The 19,116-nt window shown below is 44.5% G+C and overlaps 1 protein-coding gene across 1 annotated transcript in view; it reads right to left on the bottom strand.

Moving 5' to 3' along the window:
* Positions 1–18,860, bottom strand: part of ADAP1 (ArfGAP with dual PH domains 1) — a 156,355-nt gene extending 137,495 nt beyond the window's left edge. Inside the window, 1 exon segment of the mRNA XM_030211862.1 lies at positions 18,678–18,860. Coding sequence (XP_030067722.1) covers positions 18,678–18,762 — 85 coding nt within the window. The 5' untranslated portion in view covers positions 18,763–18,860.
* Between the last annotated feature and the right edge of the window lie 256 nt (positions 18,861–19,116).

The raw sequence follows: 19,116 nt of genomic DNA, 5'->3' as shown, positions 1-19,116 counted from the left end.
TGCTCAGAGATGGCCTTGCACTGAATATCCAGACAAATTTAACTGGTGATGGTCAGTGCACAAAAAAGCAGTTAGCTTAGCAAGGTTTAAAAAAAGTTCTGGCTCATTTCCTGAAAGAAAAGTCCATAAGCCGTTATTAAGATGGACTTGGGAAAATCCACTGCTTATTTCTAGGACAAGCAGCATAAAATCTGTTTTACTGTTCTGGGATCTTGTGACCTGGATTGGCCACTGTTGGAAACAGGATACTGGGCTTGATGGACCTTCGGTCTGTCCCAGTATGGCAACGCTTATGTTCTTATGTTAACCACTGAGCACCGCTAACTAAATATTGGCTGGCTAGATTGCAATGCTCTCTTGGGCACAGCAACTCCGCTTGTCTGTAATTCACCTTGAGCTCGGATTTGGAAATTCTCAAGCATGAACAATATATACAAATGTCTGCCATTGCCAATAACTATTTCTATATAAACGGTATCTTAACTGTGATTCCATTTGAACAGCCCACATAGGAGATAGGCACATCATAAAAATGAGCTTATATACAAGCATCTACATATTGTGCACTTTCAGTTTCTGCAGACGAGTCTGGGTAGGGGGAGAGGTTCCCCAGGACCAAAGTCCACCACCCTAACCACTAGGCCACTCCATATGATGATGGGCAGGGGGTTGGGTGGCACAGACTGTATCAGCCAGAGGACTTTATTTTTTGTCTATTAGATTGTAAGCTCTTTGAGCAGGGACTGTCTTTCTTCTATGTTTGTGCAGCGCTGCGTACGCCTTGTAGCGCTATAGAAGTGATAAATAGTAATAGTAGTAGTCTCTTGTAACCAGAGCTAATATTGTGATGTCATAATGCCTCAGGCCACCAATAAGAGCCAACCTCATCAGTGATGTCACAATGGCTTGATTGTCCTATACTTGGCTCACTTTTATTACATAGCTCTTTGAGCAGGGACTGTCTTTCTTCTATGTTTGTGCAGCGCTGCGTACGCCTTGTAGCGCTATAGAAGTGATAAATAGTAATAGTAGTAGTCTCTTGTAACCAGAGCTAATATTGTGATGTCATAATGCCTCAGGCCACCAATAAGAGCCAACCTCATCAGTGATGTCACAATGGCTTGATTGTCCTATACTTGGCTTACTTTTATTACATAGCTCTTTGAGCAGGGACTGTCTTTCTTCTATGTTTGTGCAGCGCTGCGAATGCCTTGTAGCGCTATAGAAATGCTAAATAGTAGTAGTAGTAAAATAATATAGATACTTCTGAGTTGAAATTATAGGGACACGTTAAGAAAAAAAAGTCTTCAAATTTTTTCAAAAATTAAAGTAAGGCGATATAGTTCTGAGAGAAACCGGTAAGGAGCATCCTAATTTCACTGCCCGATATAAAAATGAAAGCTCGTATGATTTTTTTTTTAATATCTAACTCCGAATAGGGAAGGGTTGTTCCAGATTGACACGAAGACGGAAATGAAGGAAGAGTAAATAATCTAACCATATAGTCTGGGCAAGTAAAATCAAATAGCTTATATACCAAACAGGCCAAGTTAAAATTAATTCTAGCTGGAATTGGCAACCAATGAAGTTGTAAAAAACACGGACTCACGTGATCATATCTTTTCTTCCCAATGACAGTTTTTGCGAGAAAAAAAAAGGTATCACTAACCTAAAACAGCTAAAGATTTACTGACTTTAAAAAAATAAGCAATGGCCTACATTTAGTTTAGAACTCCAACTCCATAACACCGTACTGCGTAATACTATCATTTTTTTGTTTTGTTTTGCAAATGTGGTTTGATACAGAATTGACCCTTATCTTGTAAACGATTGTTGCAGAAATACTGTATATCATCTCTGTCAATGTGTACAGTAGTGTAAGTAAACGTTTTCACACTTGGTCTTTGACACTATTTTTTTTTATTACATTTGTACCCCGCGCTTACTTTCCCACTCATGGCAGGCTCAATGCAGCTTACATGGGGCAATGGAGGGTTAAGTGACTTGCCCAGAGTCACAAGGAGCTGCCTGTGCCTGAAGTGAGAATCGAACTCAGTTCCTCAGTTCCAAAGTTCACCACCTTAACCACTAGGCCACTCCTCCACTGTTGCTACTATTTGAGATTCTACATGGAATGTTGCTATTCCACTAGCAACATTCCATGTAGAAGTTGGCCCTTGCAGATTACCAATGTGGCCGCGCAGGCTTCTGCTTCTGTGAGTCTGACGTCCTGCACGTACGTGCAGGACGTCAGACTCACAGAAACAGAAGCCTGCGCAGCCTTCTACATGGAATGTTGCTAGTGGAATAGCAACATTCCATGTAGAATCTCCAAGAGTAGCAACATTCCATGTAGAATCTCCAATAGCATCTATTTTATTTTTGTTACATTTGTACCCTGCGCTTTCCCACTCATGGCAGGCTCAATGCGGCTTACATGGGGCAATGGAGGGTTAAGTGACTTGCCCAGAATCACAAGGAGCTGCCTGTGCCTGAAGTGGGAATCGAACTCAGTTCCTCAGGACCAAAGTCCACCACCCTAACCACTAGGCCACTCCTCCACTGTTGCTACTATTTGAGATTCTACATGTAGAAGTCGGCCCTTGCAGATCACCAATGTGGCCGCGCAGGCTTCTGCTTCTGTGAGTCTGAACAGAAGCCTGCACAGCCTTCTACATGGAATGTTGCTAGTGGAATAGCAACATTCCATGTAGAATCTCCAATAGTATCTATTTTATTTTTGTTACATTTGTACCCTGCGCTTTCCCACTCATGGCAGGCTCAATGCGGCTTACATGGGGCAATGGAGGGTTAAGTGACTTGCCCAGCCTGTGCCTGAAGTGGGAATCGAACTCAGTTCCTCAGGACCAAAGTGCTCTGTTTATACGAGGTTACATAACATAGTAACATGGTAACATAGCAGATGACGGCAGAGAACGACCCGCATGGTCCATCTAGTTTGCCCAACAAGATAAACTCATATGCGCTGCTTTATATGTATACCTGACCTTGATTTGTAACTGTCATTTTCAGGGCACAGACCGTAGAAGTCTGCCCAGCACTAGCCCCGCCTCCCAACCACTAGCCCTGCCTCCCACCACCGGCTCTGCCACCCAAACTCCGCTAAGCTTCTGAGGATCCCTTCCTTCTGAACAGGATTCCTCTATGTTTATCCCACGCATTTTTGAATTCCGTCACCGTTTTCACCTCCACCACACTGAGGGTCACTACCATAGACTGCAGAAGCTGCAGTTAGTTCCAGGACCTCGGTGTGGCCAGCACACAGGCTGTCCTCTGAGCCTGGAACTTTCATTCGCTCCTCTGGAACATTGACTCCCAACCCCCGCGTACTAACGGTGCTCCACTGTAATATGAAGGATGGGGGAATTTTATGTTAAAACAATTTTATTGAACAGCCACATAAAGCCAACAATCATGTTTGGGTTATTTCAGTGGTTGTTTGTTTGGATTCTTTGCTCTCTTGATTTGGTTATACTGATTTTTGCTTCCTGGTTATCTGTGTACCATTTATCAATAAAAATACAGTCAACAGTTCTTTTTTGTTGTAGACACAATTCCCACAATATCCTTTATCAACCCACTCACCTCTCCCAAAATAAAAAACCCAAGAGAATAATTATACAGACATATAATCAAGGGCTATCTCGGAGAAATAAAAAAGATCTATATTAATTATACCAAATCAAGGAATGAAAAGGTTGGATGGGGGGAGGGGTAGAGATTTTAAACAGGAAAACACATTAGGAGGCCTAGGTTGCAATTTAATAAAAAAAATTATCTAAGCTTACGTTAAGATGATAATTATACTTTATAGTTTACTCAGCACTTTAATACTACTTTTCACAGAAAATCAAAGCGGTGCTTAATTGTTACCTAAGACACAAAAAAGGGAAGTGGTAAGACCATCAGCAAAACAAAACCAACAAAGGCAGGGGATAAAGGAGGATGTAGCTGGGTTGATGACAAACGTGGCAAAAGGGATTAGGTAAAACTAAGGATAGTTATTAGAAGGAAAGGCAAGAGTAAACGAAACTAAACAGCAAGGTGGTAACTCTATAAACTGAAACCAAGATTTAAGCGCCCCACTGGCACGTGCTTAGCGGCAATTCTAGAACAGCTTCTTGGCGCCAAGATTCTCTTCTAGAATACTAGCGTAAGTTGGCATTGGTGGGCCTAAAATCAGGCGCCAGCAGTTACACCAAGTCAATGGCAGATGTAACTGTTGGCGCCCAGTTGTGCCCTGAAGCGGGTGTAAACTAACATTCTATAAGTTACACAAGTATCTCAGAGACTCGCCTATACTTACGCCCCTCGCACTTCCACACTAAGCAATGCTGCTGCTGCGTGCGACAGAATAGGGCCTAGAATGTATGCAATTGTCAATTAGTAGCATCAATAATGCATGTAAGCGCTGTGATTCTATAACTTATGCGCACAATCGGCACCTATCTTATAGAGTCACCCTTAAAATTTTCAGTGCTTTTTAGAATTTCTTGAGGGAAGTTTCACCGCTGCTGCAGATGTCAATCATTAAGAGCCAGATTCTGTGTATGGCACCTAAACAATCCACACGGAACTAAGCATTATTCTAGAAGATATAGGTGCGATACCACAGCACCTAAATCTACGTGCGTCCATTTCTGCCAATTAAAACCTGGCATAAATCCGTGCACATAGATTTAGGTGCACTGACCCATATTCTGTAATTAAGACATAAGCATCGCCACACTGGGACAGACTAAAGGTCCATCTAGCCCAACACCCTGTCTCCAACAGTGGCCAATCCAGGTCACAATCAGCCGACAAGATCCACGGAGCAAAGCATTTTGTACTGCTTGTCCCAGGAATAGTGGATTTTCCCCTACATCCGTTTAATAACATTCTATGGCCTTTTCCTTCAGGAAGCCGTCCAAACCTTTCTTAAACTCTGCTAAGCTAACCGCCTTAACCACATTCTCCAGCAACGAATTCCAGAGTCGAATTACGCACTGAGTAAAGAACATTTTTCTCTTATTTGTTTTAAACTTACTGCTCTCCAGCTTCATCGCATGCCCCCTAGTCCTAGTATTTTTGGAAAGCGTAAACAGACGCTCCATATCTATCTTTTCCACTCCACTCATTATTTTATAGACCTCTATCATATCTCCCCTCAGCCGCCTTTTCTCCAAGCTGAAGAGCCCCAGCCGCTTTAGCCTTTCCTCATAGGAAAGTCGTCCCATCCCCTTAATCATCTTTGTCGCCCTTCTCTGCACCTTTTCTAATTCCACTATATCTTTTTTAAGATGTGGCGACCAGAATTGAACACAATATTCCAGGTGCGGTCACACCATGGAGCGATACAAAGGCATCATAACATCCTCATTTTTGTTTTTCATTCCTTTCCTAATAATACCTAACATTCTATTTGCTTTCTTAGCCGCAGCAGCACACTGAGCAGAAGGTTTCAACGTATCATCAACGATGACACCTAGATCCCTTTCTTGGTCCGTGACTCCTAACGTGGAACCTTGCATGACGCAGCTATAATTCGGGTTCCTCTTTCCCACATGCAACACTTTGCACTTGCTCACATTGAACGTCACCTGCCATTTAGACGCCCAGTCTCCTAGTCTCGCAACGGAAATTTTGGAACACCCATAAATACGCCCATAAACATGCCCCTTTTTAAGCTACGCACGTTTATTTTGAACGGCGTGCACCCGACGGGGGGGGGGGGTTCCTTCGCGGGGATGTCCTTTCGCCGGAGGGGGGTCCGCGCTGCATCGGGGGGGGCACTGCACCCGGGGGGGCGGGGCGCATCGGCGATCCGCCCCGGGTGCCAGCCCCCCTAGGAACGCCACTGCACTGATTAACTTGTTACGCCAATTAAGTTACGCGTGTATCTCCGCATGGAATCGAGGCGCCATATATAGAATCCGGGGGTAAGCGTCTTGCCTGCTCAGATAAATGCCGCTGTTTTCCTGAACTGTACTGCTGCTACTATCCGCAGTTTGTGGGTTGGTGCTTAAAAATGTAAAAACTAAGAATTATAAAATGTGGAGGTTTTCCTGACTGATGATGGCAAAATATGCTTATGTCTACTTGTTGACTGAGAATAAGTAGTATTTCTCTGATCTCTTTTCCTACTATGTGTTAAATTCTTGTGACGTGTATATTGTAGACATGATAAACACTTTACATAGTAACATATAGTAACATAGTAGATGACGGCAGAAAAAGACCTGCACGGTCCATCCAGTCTGCCCAACAAGATGACTCATATGTGCTACTTTTTGTGCATACCCTACTTAGATTTGTACCTGTGCTCTTCAGGGCACAGAACGTAAAAGTCTGCCCAGCACTATCCCCGCCTCCCAACCACCAGCCCCGCCTCCCAACCACTGGCTCTGGCACAGACCGTATAAGTCTGCCCAGCACTATCCCCACCTCCCAACCAGCAGCCCCGCCTCCCACCACCGACTCTGGCACAGACCGTATAAGTCTGCCCAGCACTATCCCTGCCTCCCAACCACCAGCCCCACCTCCCAACCACTGGCTCTGGCACAGACCGTACAAGTCTGCCCAGCACTATCCCTGCCTCCCTACCACCAGCCCCGTCTCCCAATCTTGACTAGGGCTCATATTTGATTTTTGTTTATCTACAATCAATAAGCTTTTCCATAAAGCCACAACACTAAAGTACGACTGATGAGTATAAATGAGTGAGTGAGATGGAATAACTAGAAGATTTGGCTGAGATGATGTGAGAGGATGGGAGAGCTTGCATGGAAGTAAGAAACTTTGGAGGAAAAGAGGTAAGCCAGAGTAGTAGACTTGGTGGTCACTTGGGGACCCTTTTAAGAAGCAGCGGTAAGCCCAACGTGGGCTTACCACTCACTAAACAGGAAGTACTGCCAAGCTACTACAGCAGCCCAGTGGAAGTTCCCTCCCCCAGCATGAGCCATTTCCAGCACTGCAAAAACATTTCAATTTTTGTACCGCCGGTGGCAGTAAGTGCTTCCTCCCAAAATGGCCGCACGGCAAGTGCTTCACTTGCCGCATGGCTAGGGTTACCATACGTCCGGATTTACCTGGACATGTCCTGGGCATCCGGGCGGGTTTTGCTAGTCCGGATTTCTGGACAAATGGGTGGGTGGGTGGCGGACCTATCCTAGCCTCCCCTCCCCTTCCCTTACTTACTATCTACTGCCCTGGTGGTCTAGTGACCTCTTAATCGGGACAGGAAAGAGCCCCCTCTTTCCTGCCTGGAGCGCTGCCCTTGCCTGCATCCTGTTGTTGTGTGATGGTCTTGGGATTCAAAATGGCCGCCGAGAGTTGACGCGGCCTCGCGAGACTTCAACTCTCGGTGGCCATTTTGAATCCCGAGACCGTCACAACAACAGGATGCAGGGCAGGGGCAGCGCTCCAGGCAGGAACGAGGGGGCTCTTTCCTGTCCCGATTAAGAGGTCACTAGACCACCAGGGTAGTAGATAGTAAGTAAGGGGAGGGAAGGTGACGGGGGGCAGGGGAGGGGAATATGTGACCCGGGGGCAGGGGAATATGTGACAGCGAGAAAGGGCAGGGCACAGATGCAAAAGGGGCGTGGTGTGGGCGAGGAAGGGGGCGTGACGTGTCCTCTTTTTCAGAGGACAAAATATGGTAACCCTACGCAGGGCCATTTCTTGAAAAAAAAAAACAAAGACCTGCCTTTTATCCGCTGCAGTAAAAGGGGGCCTCGGCGCGCATCAAAAAACACACGCCGATGCCAGCGCAAGCCCCCTTTTGCCACAGCTTGGTAAAAGGACCCGTTGATGAGCTATGACAAGAGTCTTAAAAGGGACGGGGTATGAAATTGGTAACTGTGTTCAGAAAATAATAACGGAATGATTCAGTCATAATTCTTAGCACTAAAGAGTACTTTTACCGATGTGTTTTGAAAAGTCTGAATTCTCCTAAGCTGAGATGTATTCCGTGAAGCAAAAAGTTACAATAATTGAGTCAGGATGCAACAAGTGAGTGTAGTAATAGACGTAAAGCATCCTAAGCTAAATGGGTCTTTACAACATGCATATTGTTATCCCCTGGATTTTATATAGGTCGTATTCTGATTTGCGCACACAATTTTCTTAACAAGCCAATCAGCGACAATAACTGCCACTTCACAGGGAACTATTGATACTAATTGGCATTAATTAGAATTTACACAAACTTGATAAGCACATTCTGTAAAGTTCTGCGTGTAAATTCTAAGACGCAGAGCCGAAAAAGGGGCGTGGAATGGGCGTGTCTAAAATCTATGCTCACCCATATAGAATACACCCATTCCATGCCTAACCGAGTTTTAATTGGCGTAAATACCTGTGGCTACATATAGGGGTCCTTGTACTAAGGCTTGTGGTAGTGTATGTGTGGGTTTTGGGTGCGCCGATCCATTTTTCAGCGTGCCTGTAAAAAAAACTCCTTTTTTAAAAATTTTTGCCGAAAATGGACATGCGTCAAAATTCAAAATTGTCGCGCTCCATTTTGGGTCTGCGACCTTACTGCCAGCCAATTGACCTAGTGGTAAAGTCTCATGCGGTAACCGGGCGGTACTGACCTACGTGCACCAAATGCCACTTGGCCTGCGTCCGATACGGGCGTCTGAAAAGTTATTTTTTGGCCATGCGTATCGGAAGCACACCAAAAATGAAATTACCACAAGAGCCACGCGGTAGCCGGGCGGTAACTCCATTTTGGCGCACGTTGGGCACGCGTAGACGCTTACGCGGCTTAGTAAAAGGGCCCCTTAGTCATGTGGATGGGCGCTAGGTGTATTCCATAAACCACACCTAACTTTAGGCATAGTGTAAATATGCCTAGGTGTATTTTTTTCGGCACCGGTTTTTACAGCATTATATATAGAATCTGGTCCTATGTGGTTAGCTTTGAGCTTGGAGATCTGAGTACAGCTAGTCAACTGTAAAGGTGTATAATCTGCCCCATGGACCCTGCAATCAGTAGGGCCCCAAGGCTAAGCTTGTATCTAGTTATTTATTTATTTATTTTATTTAAAAACTAGTAAAAAAAAGGCCCGTTTCTGGAGCCAATGAAACGGGCGCTAGCAAGGCTTTCCTGTGGTCCCCCCCCCCACCTGTCGTCGATGTGGGTGAATTGCTCCGCCTCCGCCCTCAACGTCATAACGTTTGACGCGAGGGCGGGGCCCAGAGACTGTGATTTTTCGAGGCTTCAGAGCTTCGAACATACGAACCTTGGCTTCACTGACGTCAGCAGCCAATAGAACGTTGAGGGTGAGTTTTATATATATAGATGTTACACACTGCCTCACCCATACAAAGCACTTTATTGTTTAATATTTACACAGCAACTTGGCCTTGGGTCAATTCTTTGTTGATGATATCGAGTTGATTATTCCTTTAACTGCAGATCGTGCTCAAACAATTCGGCTTCTTAATATTTGCTCACATCAGATCGCTTCTTTGTTGGCGCTGACTTAGGCAGACTTAGGTCTAATGTTGAAACAATACAACTGTTAAGGGTCAGTAGAAAAATTGTTTCTCCGGCTTCTGCTGACAGATGTGTTAGGCGTTCGTTTTATATTTTGGACATACCTTATCTGTTTGTGACCTTGAACATTCTAATTATCGTTACACAACCTACACCATAAGACTCCTGAGACAGGTGCTTTTTGCGCCGAAACACGGCAGCTGTGTCAAGTCGTTTGAGTCATTTGAAGATTTTTAATAAAAGAACATTCTTTTGAATTAGTGTCTCCCTTGGTTTTCTTTGGGAAAGCCAGTCTACCCTACTCTTTGGATTTCTTTTTTGAGATGTCAAAATATGCCAACAGTGAAAAATCAAATTGACAATATAAGATACAGCACAAAATAACAATTTAACAGGCAAGTCACAATCTCTGGATGGAAAAGTAGCTCACACTGTGAATGTATGCCTGTCTAAGTACATGAATCAAACATATAAACGGCGAGTGACCGAACTCACTCGCAAATGCGCAGTAGAGACCTTTCTGTCCCGCCCCGCATCAATACGTGATGACGGGGGCGGGACAGAGAGGGTCTCTACTGTGCAAGGGGAGGGACGAAACCGCCGTCGCTACCGCTTCCCCCTCCCAAGGTCGCCGCCGCCACCCACCCTCCACCCGGGCCGGGCCCTCGCTCCGCTATAGAAACAGCGCGGGAACGCAGCACACAGCTCAGCTGAGCTGCTGTCGGCCTTCCTTCCCTGCCTGTGTCGGTCCGGGTGGAGGGGTGGCGGCGACTCCGGGGGGGGGCCGTAGCGGTGACCTCAGAGGGGCAGCGGCGAGCTTGGCGGCGGGGGGGGTCCTTGCAGCGGCGAGAAGGGGCCTTTCAAACCCCCCCCCCGTCCTATACTAGCCCGTTTTTACGGGCTCAACAGCTAGTCCAAATATAACCAGGAGAAAGCACCAAAATTTAAAGAAGCAATGCCCTCAGACATATGACACACCCATGTGGCAGTCAACATAAGCGGCTACTAAGTACATGAGCAGAAATCAATTTCTAACTTTAATCCTTTTCAGTTCAAAATCTTCACGTGGGGAGAGATACGCCTAAGCTGAAGAATTTGACTAACTGGTAAACTTGATTTTAATTTGACTAGATGACAATGCTGAAATTGCAAATTGTTATTACGATCAACCACTTTACGGTAGAGGGAAGTACTCAATTTTCCATTACGTTTCCTGATCAAAATATCCAAAAATTCAATCTGATTTTGATGACTTGCATAGTAAATTGTAAATGAGAATCCAGTGAATTCAATCATTCCAAAAGCTTGCAGATGCCCTTCAGCAGATTTCTATATAAAAATAAATCATCTAAAAATCTTTCCCAAAACAATACACGCTGAAACCATGGAGATGAATACAGAAAATCATCTTCAAATCTGGCTATGTACAAAGTAGCTACAGAAGGTGCTTGTGGTGCTCTCATAGCTATCAATTAAAAAAAAAACCCTTCATATACATGAGGAGCCTCTATCCTTAATCACTCTATATAGTGGAGAAAACAGACCTCAGTGTCTGAATATAGAATGTACACAGGCTCACCCTAAATCAGGATATCCCTTACTCCGCATCGCAGGTCCTGAAAAAACTCCACATCCTTCATGTGTACCGAGTCCAAACTTAATGCCTCTCAGTTAATATCACTCTGTTTCATAAATGTTCAACATGGTAACAGACTTTAAAAAAACTAAACAGTCCCTGAAAAAAATCCAAATGCACGCTTCTCTGCAGAAAACAATGCTTTCCAATGCCGTGACACCTCAAGGCTACCAAAGATCCAAAGTTGGGAAAGAACGTTTTTGACAGATGCATCTTGTAGATAAGTGTGCATTTGGATTATTTTTCTGGGACTGTTTAGTTTTTTTTTGAGTGGTTACTGGTTAGTGCAGCGGACTTTGATCCTGGGGAACAGTTATTTTGATGGCAAGATTGGAATGGATGAATGATATGTGATTTTAATGAAGCACAAGCACGAGCACAATATACCCCAAGGGAAGTGAAATAATTATGTGAATATATGTGTGTATATCGCATTGTGGGTTGGTTTGTGTAAGATATGTGGGGGAAGAGAAATCAGGGTGTCATAAATTAACATATTCCTCCTTTAGGTTTAAACAAACGGTGAACTGTATGTTTTATTATCCATGTATCAGAAGGTAATATGGAATGTACCATAATTTATGGGCGGAGGTTTGAGCTCAAGTCTAACAATATTTAATGTGAATAGTCCATGGCTTATACATATGTATTATAGATATACGCATACATTGGTGAGTAAGATCTACTTGGGCGCAGCTGTATGTACATACACAAATATTAGGAGGTGGAACATCATATGTGCAATGATGGTTCCATTGTGACACCACCACATATTCCTCTTGGGGATATAATGGGTGTAAACGGTATGGTCTGAGCACATTTAAAACAATTTAAAACACTTTAGCATTTTTTTAAAGTGCATACATATATATATATATATAAAAAGATAAATTATTCTGAACCCAAGTTTACTATAGTGAGTGTATATACTATGTAAACTGCTTTGAATGTAGTTGCAAAAATCACAGGAAGGCAGTATATCAAGTCCCATTTCCCTTTCCCTATTTGAGATTCTACATGGAATGTTGCTACTATTTAAGATTCTAGGTGGAATATTGCTAGTGGAGGAGTAGACTAGTGGTTACTAACCACAGGTTAGTGCAGCGGACTTTGATCCTGGGGAACTAGGTTCAATTCCCACTGCAGCTCCTTGTGACTCTAGGGAAGTCACTTAACCCTCCTTTGTTCCAGGTACAAATAAGTAGTACCTGCATATACTATGTGAACTGCTTTGAATGTAGTTGCAAAAACCACAGAAAGTTGGTATATCAAGTCCCCTTTCCCTATTTGAGATTCTATGTGGAATGTTGCTAGTGGAGGAGTAGCTTAGTGGTTAGTGCAGCGGACTTTGATCCTGGGGAACTGGGCTTGATTCCCACTGCAGCTCCTTGTGACTCTGGACAAGTCACTTAACCCTCCATTGCCCCAGGTACAAATAAGTACCTGTATATATGTAAACTGCTCTGAATGTAGTTGCAAAAAAAGAAAGACAGTATATCAAGTCCCATTTCCCTTTCCCTATTTCAGATTCTACATGGAATGTTGCTGCTATTTGAGATTCTGTTGCTACTATTGGAGATTCTAGATGGAATGTTGCTATTCCACTAGCAACATTCCATGTAGAAGCCTGCCCTTGCAGATCAGCAACGCGGCCGCGCAGGCTTCTGTTTCTGTGAGTCTGACGTCCTGCACTTACGTGCAGGATGTCAGACTCACAGAAACAGAAGCCTGCATGGCCGCATTGCTGATCTGCAGGCTTCCACATGGAATGTTGCTAGTGGAGGAGTAGTGGTTAGTGCAGCAGACCTTGATCCTGGGGAACTGGGCTTGATTCCCACTGCAGCTCCTTGTGACTCTGGACAAGTCACTTAACCCTCCATTGCCCCAGGTACAAATAAGTACCTGTATATATGTAAACTGCTCTGAATGTAGTTGCAAAAAAAGAAAGACAGTATATCAAGTCCCATTCCCTTTCCCCCCTGATATGTGTTTATGCCTAACCACATATGTGCGTATATAACCAGTTACACTATTATTCTACACAGAAAATTAGGTGTCTATTTTCTTTTATAGAATAGGGTCCACATAGGGGCTCATTTTCAAAGCACTTAGCCTTCCAAAGTTCCATAGAAACCTATGGAACTTTGGAAGGCTAAGTGCTTTGAAAATATGCCTCATAGGCACCTTCTAGGTGCCTACATATAGGCATTTGCCTTCTCTAGGTCAACCAGGAGGGTTCGGCAGCTCTCATGAATCTTTAGTAACATATAGATGATAGGTGCTTTAGATGTTTCTTTCCATCAAACATTCAGCCTCATCTAAAGCATTCAACACTATCTCTCATATATGTTACTGAATAAGTGTAGGATCATGATCAAGAGAACAATAACCCTTATTATTGTATAACTGGTGCAGAATTGCTGCGGCTAAGAAAGCAAATAGAATGTTAGGTATTATTAGGAAAGGAATGGAAAACAAAAATGGGGATGTTATAATGCCTTTGTATCGCTCCATGCGACCGCACCTCGAATACTGTGTTCAATTCTGGTCGCCACATCTCAAAAAAGATATAGTGGAATTAGAAAAGATGCAGAGAAGGGCGACGAAAATGATAAAGGAGATGGGACGACTTCCCTATGAGGAAAGGCTAAAGCGGCTAGGGCTCTTCAGCTTGGAGAAAAGGCGGCTGAGGGGAGATATGATAGAGGTCTATAAAATAATGAGTGGAGTTGAACGGGTAGATGTGAAGCGTCTGTTCACGGTTTCCAAAAATACTTGGACTAGGGGGCATGCGATGAAGCTACAATGTAGTAAATTTAAAACGAATCGGAGAAAATGTTTCTTCACTCAACGTGTAATTAAACTCTGGAATTCGTTGCCAGAGAATGTGGTAAAGGCGGTTAGCTTAGTGGAGTTCAAAAAAGGTTTGGACGGCTTTCTAAAGGAAAAGTCCATAGACCGTTATTAAATGGACTTGGGGGAAATCCACTGTTTCTGGGATAAGCAGTATAAAACGTTTTGTACTTTTTTGGGGATCTTGCCAGGTATTTGTGACCTGGATTGGCCACTGTTGGAAACAGGATGCTGGGCTCGATGGACCTTTGGTCTGTCCCAGTATGGCAATACTTATGTACTTGGGATTCTGAATGGAATCTTGCTACTCTTTGGGGTTCTGCATGGAATCTTGTTATTCTTTAGAATTCTAGAATCTTGCTACTCTTTGGGGTTCTACATGGAATGTTGCTATTCTTTGTTTTTCTGCCAGGTACTTGTGACCTGGATTGGCCACTGCTGGAAACAGGATGCTGGGCTCGATGGACCTTTGGTCTGTCCCAGTATGGCAATACTTATGTACTTGGGATTCTGAATGGAATCTTGCTACTCTTTGGGGTTCTACATGGAATGTTGCTATTCTTTGTTTTTCTGCCAGGTACTTGTGACCTGGATTGGCCACTGTTGGAAACAGGATGCTGGGCTCGATGGACCTTTGGTCTTTCCCAGTATGGCAATACTTATGTACTAATTTCTCTTTGATATTGCTCAGTTGTTTGCACTTCTTAATCTGCTGGAAAACTAACAAGCTCCGTATTACACAAACTGAACCAAGGCTTCCCTTTCAGCTCTGATGAGATTATATAAACTCTGCAGTGAGATTTCAATTTATTCTCCAAACTATCCATATCTCTCAAAATAACATTGCTAAAGGTCACAATAGAGGCATCCAAACTTCCAGAGAGAAGTAGATATCAGAAGTCACCATCCTGGTGGAAAAATACAGTTTTAACTGCAGCTTCCTAATGAATCTATGGAGATATATGAAACTAATAAAAGGATTGTACTTTTTTTTTATTTTTATAAATCTGTTTATTGAAGCCAGAACAAGTGACATCATACAAATTTAAACCAGCTGATTGAATATAAGCTGGCTAATTTTAATATACCTATCTTCAGTTACCCCCCCCTCCTCCTCCTCCCCCATTCCCCTCCCCTCCCCTTCCTTACCCCCCTACCATCCCTCCCATCCCATAATTAACAATTCAAAATTTTACTTCTGGCTATCGGAGTGAGAGTGTCCCAGAACAGAGACCAAGATTTACAAAACATGTCGCCTCTCTTGGAAGCTAAGTCTCTGATTCCCCTCTTCTCCAACGAGCAACATTGAATCATGGCCATCCTCCAGTGAGCCACGCTGGGACCCTCAATGGCTAAACACTGTTGGAGAATTGTTCGTTTTGCCATCAGAGTGGTTAGTTTTAGGAATGATTTGTATCCTGGTGGAACCGGGCCCTGCACCCTAAAAATATCAAATAATTGTTCCGGGGAAAGACTCCATCTGCAGGACCACATCCGCGACACATGGCAGCTCAAAAGTTTCCAGAAAGATTTAATACTGGGGCAGTGCCAAAACATGTGCCCTAGATTGGCACTGTCCCTCCCGCACTTCAAGCAGGTGTCTGTCGCCTGAAGAGTAGCCCGAAAAGGATTGTACTTTTAACAGTAGACTCATTCCTGCACATCAGACAACATGTGAGTAGATAAGATTCATCAACTCATCACAGAGTTCTAAACATTTGTGACCTGGTCAATGGTCCATCCAGTTCTCTGAACATTCTCCTGTGATGCCGTCTCTGGAGTAATTTGGTAAGATAGGTACATAAGTACATAAGTAATGCCACACTGGGAAAAGACCAAGGGTCCATCGAGCCCAGCATCCTGTCCACGACAGCGGCCAATCCAGGCCTAGGGCACCTGGCAAGCTTCCCAAATGTACAAACATTCTATACAATCAAGCCATTGTGACATCACTAATGAGGTTGGCTCTTATTGGTGGAATGAGCCACTATGACATCACAATAGGTTAAATCACTGCTCTATGTAATAAAAGTGAGCCAAGTAAAGGACATAAGTACATAAGTATTGCCACACTGGGAAAAGACCAAGGGTCCATCGAGCCCAGCATCCTGTCCACGGCAGCGGCCAATCCAGGCCAAGGGCACCTGGCGAGCTTCCCAAACGTACAAACATTCTATACATGTTATTCCTGGAATTGTGGATTTTTCCCAAGTCCATTTAGTAGTGGTTTATGGACTTGTCCTTTAGGAAACCGTCTAACCCCTTTTTAAACTCTGCTAGGCTAACTGCCTTCTTCACCACGTTCTCCGGCAATGAATTCCGGAGTTTAATTATGCGTTGGGTGAAGAAAAATATTCTCCAATTTGTTTTAAATTTCCTACACTGTAATTTCATCGCATGCCCCCTAGTCCTAGTATTTTTGGAAAGCGTGAACAGACGCTTCACATCCACCTGTTCCACTCCACTCGTTATTTTATATATCTCTATCATGTGTCCCCTCAGCCGTCTCTTCTCCAAGCTGTATAGCCTAGCCTCCTTAGTCTTTCTTCATAGGGAAGTCGTCCCATCCCCGCCAAGTACCTTTATAAAATCGACTCATACCATGACTCCCAGTAGTACACAAATTCACACCTGCAGTTGGCTATATGTTACCTACACCAAAACAAAATCACTCAGGCAAATATACAATTTCCCTTTTGCAACACACCACAGGCAAGAACTATTCAGGAAAAGCTGAGGCTGGGGTGGGAAGAGCATGTGTGACCAGCCAGAGGACTCTAGTGGTGGGTAAGTGAGGGCAAGGCTGGAAACGAAAAACCAGCTCTGCAGTATTGCAGTGGGAAGAGCGTCTTTATTTAATGTCCCAACTGACATCACGTTACATTGAGCAATCCACCACAACTGGGCTGGACAGTGTCACTGCTCTATTCCTAAAAAGCCATTTTAAGAGGAACTTGAAAACAGTCTTGTCTCAAGTCTAAGATCAGGTTCCCCCCCCCCCCCCCATGCTATAGATGTTAGAAAAACGATGCAAAAACAGAAGAAACAAATCTTGGCAGGGATAAAGCAGAACAAACAGGGAAGTAGACTAAATATGAATGAGGCTCCAGGTCAAAAATTAAAAATGTATTGATTCATGAACACGGCTCTCGTGTTCATCAATCAATAAATGTTTAATTTTTTTATTTTGTTGACACAGATGTTAGAAAAGCCACATTTCATTGTGCTTTCAAAAGCGCTCATCCAGATGTTGTTGTGGAGACATGGGGGAGGGGGGAAGGGCGTTCTATAAACATTTTGTGCACTTGCACAACGATTGCTTTTTTTTTTTTTTTTTAATATATTACAAAATTGGATTGATTTCTTGAGAGAACTGATAGAGCTGCTCTGTCTTACTCTGAGCTGGAAGCATGAGCAATGCCGGGGCAGCTGGGTGCTGTACAGGAACCACCACCCAGATCACAGATCTCCGATTCCTATCACGCAGTCACGGATCAAAGCGCAGGGCTGCTCTTGCATTTTGTAATTAGACACTCAGCGGACTTCCTTAAGAGTGATGCATTCATTAATATACAGAATCTGTGCTACCCCCCCCCCCCCCCCCATAACAGGCTGCTCAATCGCCCCTCTCAAATCCAATGGGGGACCGCAGGGTGATTCACTCTAATTACAGCCCAGCAGCAGGGGTGCTGACACACGAGTTTCGCTTTCACAGGTTTGCTAACAGTTGTTCAATTAAGTAGCCTTTTAGGCAAGGAGGGGCCGGTTCTGTTTGTTTTCCTTCTTGGCAACACGACGAGCTGCAAGTCCCAGACGGACAACCAGGGCTAGACCTGGCTTATTACACGAAAGTGTAAAGTCCAAGGCCCTTTGGCAGGAAGTTGCTTCTGTGTGCGTTCTGCCAAGTTGAATCCAGGTTCTGGTTAGTGGGGAGTCGGGGACTGCAAAAAGCCTCAGTAGCAAGAGAGGCAGAAAGTTTCACCCCTGCAAGTGCCTGGCAGCTCTGCAATGCAGCTTCCACCCACTACATGCTCCCCACTTTCTTCCTGGCCACCCTCCTCTCTCTCCCCCTCCCAACAGAGCAAAAATTAGGGATTGACATGGTCCATTGGAAAGGGGTTGACGGTAAAGCCTTAACCTCAGTCGTGGGACAAGGGTAGCCTCTTGCCCAACCCTGCAACAGTCAGCGCAAAACTACCTAAATGAACCACTCAAATATTATTCTCACATGCCTACAATGAATTCACATAATCACAGTTTCCTCCTTCTAAGAGCCCTTTGTTGTGCAATGACAGATGTGAAGCTCACGAAAAGTGATGAAATGTTCCCTACAACAAAAAAAATTAATAATAATAATTACAAAATACTCATGAAAGTTAAAAAAAAAAAAAAAGGAAACTTTCATATAAGATGTTTAGGATAAATGCAGAATCTACCGTGACAGCCATAAGCATTAATAATCTATGAATTAAGTCAGTTATCAAGTGGAGACCGGTCAATGCTTATTCGCCAAAACTGAACGTTCAAAAGCCACAACCTAATCCTGGCACGCAAATCAGCTCTACCATTAAAAACGACTAAATGCAATAAAATTGCCCTCATTCCTAAACTGCTCCCCCAAAGTCCACACCCCTCCCCCCTGCCCTGGGCACGGTGTCTGGCAGCAGGTCTGTCCTCCCTTACCGGGTGCTCCGCAGTCCGCACACTCGCTGTTGCCCGGTCTCTGGAGCAGCTCCAACAAAGCCCTTTTGTTCCTTTCCTCGGCCATGACCCGGGGAGAGGGCGGATCGGGGTGCGAGAGGATGCACACGCCGGGGAACGGGGCTCATTGGGTCCGGCTGCCAGGCTCCGGCGATCGGGAGCGGCGGCGGCGGCTCAGCCCAGGCTCCTCCTCGTCCCTGCTGCCGGGGCGATCCCGAGTCTCTCTCAGCGCTGGTTCCGCATTCCTACAAAGCCTCAGCGGCAAATCGCGGGAACCGGCTGCCCTCCAGCGGCCCTTCGCTGCAGCGCCGGGGATCCCTTGACCAATGTCACTGCGGCTCCCGGGAAATTCAGGGTGCCTCAGCTGAGGGTGGATCAGTGCAAGTCACCGCCCAGCCCCTACTGTAATTCAACTCCGGAA

The sequence above is a fragment of the Microcaecilia unicolor genome, chromosome 8, assembly GCF_901765095.1.
Source record: "Microcaecilia unicolor chromosome 8, aMicUni1.1, whole genome shotgun sequence".
NCBI classification, from domain to species: domain Eukaryota; kingdom Metazoa; phylum Chordata; class Amphibia; order Gymnophiona; family Siphonopidae; genus Microcaecilia; species Microcaecilia unicolor.
The sequence above is the reverse complement of the archived record's forward strand: the minus strand, read 5'-3'. Positions and strand labels throughout refer to the sequence as shown.